Raw genomic sequence first — 10638 nt, 5'->3', positions numbered from 1 at the left:
TCTGTCCGTCAGCTGGCTTCTGGGTGTCCCTCAGGTCTCTTTCCGTACTCCCGTTCAGCTCCTCCTGCAGCTCCTGCAGCGGGACCTGAGCGCCGCCAAGGCTGCTCCTGCAGAGAACACACTGTGGAGAGGAGCAGGGGTCAACCACGAGGCAACTCTTACTTCTCGTCCACACCACACACACACACACACACACACACACACCACACCACACAACACACACACACCACACACACACCACGACACACACACCACACACACACACACACACACACACACACCCCAACACAACACTCACACACACACACACACACACACACCACACCACACACACACCACCCACACACCACACAAACACCACACACACACCACACCACACAACACACAACACACACACCACACACTACCTCCAGAGTTATTGAGGGGCTCCCCATTGCTGTGTAACCGCCTGCCCTTCTCCCTCTCTCCTTCAGGCTGCTTGGTTCAGAATCCTGACCCGCCTGGAACCACACAATGGTCTTAGTGAAGTTTGGTTCTATGAGTTATTCTTCATGGTTTCTTATAAGGTGTGATTGACCTCATTTGTATGGTCTAGCTGTACTGTTGTAATACAGCCGGTGAGGTACCTTGGGTGTCTAGTCTGACAGTTTCTGGGTTCGTTACTGGGATGAGGTCCACTGCAGTCTGCACGGGACCCCAACATCCATTCAGGCTGGGAGAGGCACAGGCTCTGCTGTCCAGACTGACAGAGACTGAGCAGCCTCTCGGCTGCACCTACCTTAACACACACACAGACACACACACACCCAATATTTGAATTACATGTGTCATGACCAAGAAACTGTCAAACTGTCAGACAGGACACACACTCTGTCCTGTGATCAGAGCCTTCAGCTCCTCCAGCAGATTCTGCACCCATCTTTCTCTCCCCGACGCGCGTGTCCTCATGTAACCATAGCAACGTGGCCCCGTCTCCATCTGCGTGTTTGGCATCACGACGCTGCAGGTGTTGTGTTTTGTCTGACAGCCGTGTGTGTGTCCGTGTCTCGTCACAGGTAACACACTCCTCCTCTTCTACATCACAATCTGACAGACAGGATGTGGGCGGAGCTTCCAGAAGCAGCCTGAGGGTCAGACTGGAGGTGGGGGGATGGAGGTCTGGGGCGGAGGTGGAGGGACGGAGGGTGAGGCTGGGGTGGAGGGGTGGTAGGCTGAGGTGGGGGGATGGAAGGCTGGGTGTAGGAGGTGGAGGTCTGGCTGGCTGAATTGGAGGGGTGGGAGGCGTGTGTTGCAGGGTGGGGGCTTGTTTCTGAGGGGGGCGGAGCTTCTGTGGTAAGACTGCAGCAGCAGCTGGTCCTCTCTGTTCTGGAAGTAGAGCAAAGGGGAATATGGAGCAGAATTAGGAATGTCAATCAATCAATCAATCAATCATTGAAATTCATAGACTCACTGCTATCGCTAATGGAGTGTGTGTCAAAGTGGGACAGTCCCTGCTCCGTTCAAGAGCAAGCAATACTTCATATACATCTGTCATCCCTTCAATGAGACTCCTTTGAAGATGTTGCATAATGATCAACTATGAAGCTCACACATGAGGATATTTCATATCTAGGCTCCTGCGGCTGTCTTTATTAGTTATATTACTGTCGCTTTACACAATAATGTATGCATGTACTGTAATGCTTCAGCACTTCTAAGAAAGAGTTTTACAAGTGTAATAAGTACAAAGGTAGAAGAAGTACTCGGACATTTCATTTAAGTAAAAAATAGAAATATGTGTTGCAAGTAAAAGTCATGCCAAATCCTACTTTAGTCCAAAAGTATTCGCATCAAAATATACTTAAAGTACCAAACGTAAAAGTACTAATTGTGTTTATGTTTTAGTTTATTTATATTGTGTTCTGTGTTCAGCTCACCAGCAGAGGGCGCTGTGCTGCTGAGTCTGACGCTCACAGTGCCTTCTAACAATGTCCACACACACACACACACACACACCTGTGTTCCCAATGGTCTTCTTCCTTAGTGAGGTGGAGGGTCTTGATTTAGCTGCTCCAAGCTTTACTCCTTTAGGAAGGCCTGGCAAGGGTTCTACACACACAGACCACACAAATACAGGAACACACACACACACACACACACACACACACACACACACACACACACACACACACACACACACACACACACACACACACACACACACACACACAGAAACACACACAAAGAAACACACATTCAGAGAAAGCTTGCAATGTGTTCTGACTAGATGTGTTTACTATCACAGCCCAGCGGGAGTGCTGACTGAAAAACTGCAGTCTGTGTGTTGTTTTGTTAGCTTCAAGCAGCAAATGATCCTTAGGTGTGAGTGTGTGCTTGTGAGCTGAGGTAAGAGACTGCATGAAATCAATTGCAATCACCCTGATTTTGTGAGACCAAGTGAGAGCACGCACATACAACATGGACAATTAATCACAACAATAATCATATTACAGACTCCTTGTCCTCATGGGACTTCATGATGAGGCTCAAAGGAAAGTATTAGCTCTTTGTTATCAAAATGAGAAGGAGCTCTGGTTCAGTATAGCTTACACACAATCCATGCAGACGTACACACAATAATGCAGAATTGCTATTATGCTACCAGTCCATGCTGACAGATGAAGTGTGTTAGTTATTAAAATGATGTGGCTGCTCATTGTTTGTTATCTGTGTGTGTCTGGATGATGAATCTTCAGGTGTATGCAGAGCTGGTGAGTAAAGAATAGTCAAGCTCAGCGTTCAGACTGACAGAGGAGCAAAGGCCTCAGAGCGTCACAACGAATCAGATCCTCTCTGTCAGGAACATTCACCTCCAACAGTTAACTCAAGTCGACATTGTTAGGTTTCTGTGCTCCGGCATGAATACATACACATGAAAAAGAAAATGTAGAGATAAAAAAATGTCAGGAAGCCAATCCTTAAAGTTCTGAAATGTTAGGGAAACAATCAAAGCTTTGAACGTTTTTGGATATATTTTGGACATGGGCCATTGATAGTGCTTAAATGTAATTGGTTTGAAATAAGAAATTCAATTTCATTTGATATATTCTTTAACTAAGCTGCATTTGATAGTGCTTTTGATGTTTAAAAGGTGTCAGATCTAAAGTGCATGCATAAAAACACTTTCATCTTGAATGGTCCTGACATTTTCTTATTTACTTTTCACATTTAACAACCCTGGTGAACTATTACTAATCTACTATTAAAGGTGCAATTTTTTTTAAATGATATCCACTAATATTCCTTTTTTGGGCTGCTAGAGATGAGCATGTGTGTTGTTTGAATAGGATTCAACATTATTTCACTGATTTGTGCGATTGATCGAGTGGAGCCATCACTGTTGAAGTGATGATTTACAACAGGTACATGTGATAAACTATTGATGCAGTAGCTATGATTAGCCACAATCGGGCATCAGTTTGCCCGGTGTATTGCATCAGCTTTTGAATTCAAGTAAAGTAACACTGTATTTATTGTTGGTAGGAATGTAAGTAATGTAAGATACTGACTTAATCAATTCAGCATAGACATTTCCTATTTAGTTAAATATGGCAAACAGAACAGCTCGAGATCCGCAGATGGGAGGGGATCGTAACATCTGGAAAATACCATGTTGTCGGGTTTTTTAGTCGATGTGTCATGAAGAACAGCTGGTGGGTTGATTGGCCATCATTAGCGATTAAATGATCCCTCACTGTACCAATATAAGTCTATTTTTCCACAGCTAATACTGTTTTGATGTGATTGAGTGGCCGGATAACAACCGCCATTATTGTAACATCACAATAGAAACAAAGCAGATGGGCATTGTATCTGATCGCACACATTCACTGACTTTCTCTTGTGGCTGCTCAGACCTGCAGGATCCACAATTTCAAATCCCTGAAACAACGTTATCCCAAGTGTATTTTTAACTGTAACCTTCCTCCGTGTGAGTGGTGTGTGTGTGTGTGTGTGTGTGTGTGTGTGTGTGTGTGTGTGTGTGTGTGTGTGTGTGTGTGTGTGTGTCTGCCGTGTCCTATTTGTGGGGAAATGAATCCTCTAAATGAGTTTAACATTGAATTGCATGTCAAACATTCACTTGAAATCATCACAGGGAGCTTTTTAGTACGCGAGTCGGCTGTCAAATGGAGAGGATTAGAAACTGCAGCAAACTGGATTGAATGCACCTTATTCTTTGAATATAATGTTCATTGCTGCAGAGCTGTTTAATTGTGTGTGTGTGTGAACAGTGTATATTCAGATAATTATTTAAGATAATTGTTTTTGCTTTGTTTGCAGCAGTTTACTTTACTCATGTCAACCCAACATAATGTTTACATTTTCATTGATCTCATAACTTTGCTAAATATATCCATTAATTAAATAAAATACACTTCTTTCTATTGTTTTCCACTTATTTCTTTCATATGTGAAAGTATCTGAAACATTGTCATTATTGGTGCATAATTGATCATTCAGAGCCAATAACAACATCGTAATATATAATAATGTTTTAAACCGTTTTTTAACCAAAAGTATATGACAGTGCATCACAAGAGAATTACCAACGTTGCCCAATTTAAATATAATCTAAAATGTCTTAAATGATCAGAAAATATAAAAAATACATTTAGAAAAAGTCTAATCTTTTAATGCCAACTGTCCATCATCTACAATATCAGCTCAAGTTACTATCAAGTATAGGGGTTTAAGTACATTCTTTATATGTATATCTCTCTTTCAGATTATCTGTGTGGCCCAGACGAAAATGTGTTCAGCATCGACTTTACCAGGTTCAAGATCAGAGACATGGAGACCTCCACCGTGCTGTTTGAAATCACCAAACCTCCATCTGCAGGCGAGTCACCTATGGATTTCTTTCGCTTAATCTATGTTTACTATCAAAATACAGATAATCAAAGCAGCCTCTCACATGCAGCCTTCACACATCAACTAAACTAATCCATCAACTTCGCACTTTTAATATGTTTCTACTTATTATGGTTTTCTGGGGTGTGTTGATATATTTGTTACAACCTGTTTGTGGGAAAAGGCTCATGTCCAAATATGAATTACATTTCATTTTGTTTCTGTTCCGCACAAACTGCTCTCAATTCAGACAAAGCAGGGGATAAGAGGAATATGGACCCAAACGCCGGCCGATTTGTCCGCTACCAGTTCACCCCCGCTTTTCTCCGACTGCGGCAAGTTGGAGCCACGTAAGTGAGAACGTGTGTTCATCTTTATTTAGAAAGATCTGTCTTCTTTCTCAGTTTCTTGTTCTGCCTCACTCACCTTTTTTCTATCCGCCTGTCCAGTGTTGAGTTCATGGTCGGAGACACGCCAATAGAAAACTTCAGGATGATCGAGAGACATTATTTCAGAGACAAATTGCTCAAGAGTTTTGACTTTGAATTTGGCTTCTGCATGCCGAGCAGCAAGAACTCCTGCGAACACATCTACGAATTCCCCCCTTTGTCTGAGGACACGAGTAAGTCTATTCGGTTGTTCTTTGATTTATAAATGGATTGGAATGAATATCCCTTTTTTCAAAATGGTTTTGGATTAGTTTTTTTTTTTATATTGAAACCTAGCTGCAGTGAATATATATAAAAAATAAACACTTTTCCTACATCAAAACAGATCTGAGTACTATTCCTGAACGTTTTCGTTATCCTATATTCGTTATTAAAGATTCATTCATTTCAATTTGAAGACATTTGTGCGATTTGCTCCTCCTATACATATTTTGGTTATATGTGGTTAGGAACTAGTTCTCAAGCTTCTTCCCAATCAACTATCTGTGGAATCGGTACCGTTACTGCTCATTTAAAGATTGCTATATCCAGAAAGGGATTACAACAATTCCTGTGGGACATGAATGTATTTAACATCAATAATGCCAATCCAGTGTTAATTTGTTTGGACATTTCCTTTAAAAATTAAAAATAAATTCCATCCTGCAAAAATGGACCCATGAAAAAACGTGCTTCTCAGTGCTTGTGCAAATACGTTGCAAACTGTGAAATAAGAGTTATAATATTGGGCTGTCTTGGTCAAAAACATTGGCTTCAACATGCCTTTCTGATTTGGCTCCCCTTCTTACATGTTTCTCACGTACAGGTTCATTAGAAAATACTGTGTTGTGAACCAGTGCTCTAACAGCAGTGTTGTTTGTGTGTCTGCTCTCAGTCAGAGAGATGGTCCTTCACCCGTACGAGACGCAGTCGGACAGCTTCTACTTTGTGGACAATAAGCTGGTGATGCACAATAAGGCGGATTACTCGTACAACGGCGGGACGTAGAGACGACACGCTGACACGAGAGACCCGCACTGACCTGAGGGACGATCAGAGCCCACTGGTGGGGTTATAACATCCTGTCAGTCCACTAGTCCTGTCTCCTTTTAGTTATCTCTTTCTCCCGCGGTGAGAAAACCATCCAGAAAATGCTCATACAGTTGTGCTCGGTACATGTGTGTGTGTGTGTAAGCACATGTACATTTGGTCAAGCCTAAAAAAAAGGCCACACACACAGAGTTCACAGCTTGGTGTGGCATCGCTGTGACAAGATGTTTTTGTAACATGATAAACCAGAAAGTAAACAACTTTTCTCTAGACAAATAATGTAAAGTAAAATATTTATAGAAATTATTTTTTACATGTGTGTATGTTTAAGGACTAGGAACATATATTGCTTCTGATAAGGTGTGTATTTAAGACTTTAGTAACAGTTTGGGGGATCTTTTGGTCATGTGTGTTTTCGTGCTTTTGTATGTCTGTCAGTTTGAAGCATGATTACTGGTCTGGTGAAACTTTATTATAAATGTTAATCATGTGGTCATCTGGTTTGCAAAGGTTAAATAGATTTATAAAACCTGCATCTTCCACACATGTATCAGTAGTAAGTGCATCAGACCTGTTTCTGTTTCCTTCTCACTTTGTCCTTTAGTGATTATGCGTGACATGTTAGCCGTACGACGTATATATTTATTGTCTTTGCTCATAGCATATTTTTTTGCACACCTTTTTAAATGAACCAAAAAATTGGAAACTTATTTAGATGAGTTGACTGGATATGTCATATGTTGAATGTTATGTCAAAAAAATGTAACACGTGTAGAGCTGACTTATTTATGACTGATTGTGACTCATGCAATTATTTTGGACGGATGTAAAGTTTTCGACGACTCAATTGTCAATATGAATGAGGAAAAGTGAAATAAATAAAAACATATGAGATTTTTTTTTGGAAATATCACGGTGTCTTGATGTTATTGTGATAATGGTGTGAAGTGAATAAGATAGAATTCACATGAGGATGCTTTTAATTTACAGAATTCAAACGGTTCTGGTAAATAAATGTGGTAACTCACGTTACTTAGATGGGACTTCTTGTCTCTACTTTTCCGTTTATTGCACTTACCTGCTATGAACATAGTAGATATTGACCTTCAGCTGAATCATGTCTCGTTGGCAGACTCTTATCTCTGAGTTATTCAACCAGCCTTTCATCTCTATCACTGTAGGTAATATAAGTAAAACGTTTGATTTGTGCGCTTCCCCGCGCTTGAACTACCTGAGGGCTCGAGGACGTTCGGACTTTAGCCAGGAATAGTTAAAAATGTTGAGGAATAGGCTCCCTTCAGCACCTCTGATGCTCACTCATTCATTTGTTATATTCGTTTGTTTCATCTTTAACAAAATAACTGCAATTTGTGATACTATTTTGCTGATTCCTTGATTATATTAATTGTATTATTTTAAAATCTTATTATTAGGCCAATTAAAGCTTTGGCATGTTGTCTTTTGTTAAAGTCATGCAAATAAAACCAACACAAACATGTTTTGTGCAATACTTTCTGCTCCCAGACAAGAAACAAATCTGCATAGTACATTTCAACATGTACTTTTGTGCTGAGATACTAAACAACGTATACATGTTAATTATTAAGTTTTAGAGGTACATTATGACAGCTCGGCTTAAAAAAAAAGATGTACATGTATTTCCCAAAATGTTAATCTTTTAGATGAATAGCTCACCCATGTTCCTCTTGAGCAGTGGTTCCCAACCTTTTTTCCCAAGAGCCCCCCCAAATGACTCCTGTTGGAAGTTGCGCCCCCCCCCCCCACACTCACACACACAAAGGGGGGGGGGGGGGGGGGGTGCAACAGCGGTAATTAAAGTTTAAAAGTCTCAAAAATGCTACAACTACTGTCACAAACTGGATGAATGTGAAGTATTTTGTTACAGGAGGATGAAAGCGTAATTAAGGAGCACTATTGGAGTGACTTTGATGGTTATTGGACTCAGGATTCATTCATTTGGATTCCCGCTGTATGAAGAAATTAAAGGACGCCGCAAGTGGAAACAATTCACAAAGGGATTAAACTGTTTAAAAAACATGCTCAAAGTAAGCCGGTCTTTGCCGATGTGTTTATGTGGATTCAAAAGTCGTAAATAATCTACAAAATGGAGGAGACCGATCTGATTGGAGCAACTGTGATAAATAATCCATCTGAAACCGGCATGTACAGTTTTAAAAATGCGCTCATCCAGAAAGTCTGGTTTGGACACTTTACGGGCAGAAGAAACATTTCTATTAAAGAAAGAATTATACATTTCTGTCTTTTTATGCCTTTAATAGCTACTAACTTGAATTGTTATTCAAATTAATTAATCAATTTTTTTATTTTTTTTATTGTAATGTAGAGACAAGGGGGGGCGCCACTGCACCACTGCTCTAGAGTGTATCTCCAATTTTATTTTCCCTTGGAGGAATACAAATAATCACAGAACATTAAGAAATGTACAGTTAATGCTTGTTCACATACAGTCAGTGTGACAAAAACACTGATAAAAAATAAAAGTGCAACAGAAAACCAAGACTTTAGGGTGCAGCAAAAGAACTACAGTAATAAGTTAAATCTACTGATACTGGGCCATTCAAAATGAAATATCGTCTGTAAACATAACTCAGAATAATTACATTTTAAAGAATCAATCAAACACACAGTGTACTTCATCTTTGCATCATTTGTGAGTGATAAATAGATCAATAATATGACGTCACATTCAGGGAAATGTGTACAATACAAGTGACCTCAGTTATTTTTCCTAATGAACACTTTATTTGTCCTGATACGAGGAAGTACTAAAGGGGAGAGTCTGTTTAATAATAGACCTCAGACTCGATAGAGCTTCAATCTTATCTCTGTTATCTCTCTTTTTGTAAATCAATCACCGTTTTGCTCTTCACCAAGGTCGTGCTTTATAGTCCTAAACCTTTTTATAAGTGTGTGGTGCATAACTGCTAGGTTAAACTTGGTCTAAATATTATTTTTCTTTAGATAATCTTTAAACCTTTTTTTCTTTACCACATAAACTGTAAACAACCTTTGATGTACTCTTCCTGTACTTTCCTTCTGTAATAATCAAAGCTTATGCTCCTTTCTCTCTTTTTTCTCGTTTAATCAATCATTTACACTATTATAAAGAAACTATTATAACTTTCTTTCTCTTTTTACATTTCTAGCTCTCTGTCATTCAGTACTCAAGGTTTACTATTTGTAATGTTGACCCAATGAGGAATGTTTCCCATGTCAAACATGGCATATCCCCAGGTGTTGACGCCTAAATTAACAGATAAAATCCCGATGATGTTCAGCATGAAGCCGGCTTTCACCTAAAGGAACAGACAGTGACATTTGATCAGTATAAAGAAGTTTAAAAACCAGGGTGCTATATGTACAGGTTTGAAAAATCTAAAAAGCAGCAATAAATGTATCTCCTTGGGGACCTTAGCGCTACAAGGACTTTTATACTTTTATAGGACTTTTTTGAGTCCTATAAACTTAAATTAAAGACTCAAAATATCTTCTTAAATCTTAATCTGGTCTATCCTACCAATATGTTTTTCTTACTCTATGTGAAGAACACTATCCTCCACGTACCTCAACAAAGACTCAAACATTTCACGATCTTCTTGCAAATAATATCCTCTAAACTTCGCTCACATTAACAATTCTTGCAACAAAGATTGTGTATTATGTAAATTCATCTCACCATGTCTATGACTTTGAGTTTTCCAAAAGCAAAGGCGATGGCGTTGGGAGGGGTGGCGACCGGCAGCATGAAGGCCAGGGAGGCGGCGATGGTGCAGGGCAGCATCACATACAGCGGGTGAATCTTAATAGCTACGGCCTATTATCAGAGACAGAGCAGAGTTAAATACATGTAGAAGCTGTGTGTTAGCGCCTGTGTGTGCAAGTGGACGTCTGTTTACCATGGAGGCCAGGATGGGCAAGAACAGGGTGGTGGTGGCCGTGTTGCTGGAGCACTCGGTGAACGTGGCCACCAGCAGGCTGAGCACCAGCGAGATGGCGAAAGGTGGTATTTGCTCCAGAGGGGCCAAGCAGTCTCCCAGCCACTTGGACAGACCCGACTCCTGCAAATCAATCAATGTTTATTTATATAGCCGAATATCACAAATGTTAGATTTGTCTCAGTAGACTTTACAGTTTGTAGAGAATGGACAGACGTGCAATAGATGCCGTGTGTAAACAAATGCTTTAAGCAGAAAATACTTGAAACAAAGAAGTGCAAGAACTCCTCATA

General features: G+C 40.2%; 2 protein-coding genes across 2 annotated transcripts in view; one reads left to right on the top strand and one right to left on the bottom strand.

Moving 5' to 3' along the window:
• unc119a2 (unc-119 lipid binding chaperone a2) overlaps window positions 1-7379 on the top strand; it is a 12298-nt gene extending 4919 nt beyond the window's left edge. The window contains exons 2-5 of the mRNA XM_010786617.1: window positions 4766-4879; window positions 5141-5240; window positions 5340-5512; window positions 6214-7379. Coding sequence (XP_010784919.1) covers window positions 4766-4879; window positions 5141-5240; window positions 5340-5512; window positions 6214-6326 — 500 coding nt within the window. The 3' untranslated portion in view covers window positions 6327-7379. The remainder of the gene's footprint in view (window positions 1-4765; window positions 4880-5140; window positions 5241-5339; window positions 5513-6213) is intronic.
• A 2195-nt stretch (window positions 7380-9574) lies between these two features.
• LOC104958839 (solute carrier family 13 member 2-like) overlaps window positions 9575-10638 on the bottom strand; it is an 8776-nt gene continuing 7712 nt past the window's right edge. Inside the window, 3 exon segments of the mRNA XM_010786650.1 lie at window positions 9575-9706; window positions 10087-10224; window positions 10307-10468. Of these exon segments, the coding sequence (XP_010784952.1) occupies window positions 9575-9706; window positions 10087-10224; window positions 10307-10468 (432 nt within the window).

The sequence above is a fragment of the Notothenia coriiceps genome, unplaced genomic scaffold (assembly GCF_000735185.1).
Source record: "Notothenia coriiceps isolate Sejong01 unplaced genomic scaffold, NC01 NC01_scaffold00029431, whole genome shotgun sequence".
Lineage (NCBI taxonomy): Eukaryota > Metazoa > Chordata > Actinopteri > Perciformes > Nototheniidae > Notothenia > Notothenia coriiceps.
This window is presented reverse-complemented; position numbering and strand designations above follow the sequence as displayed.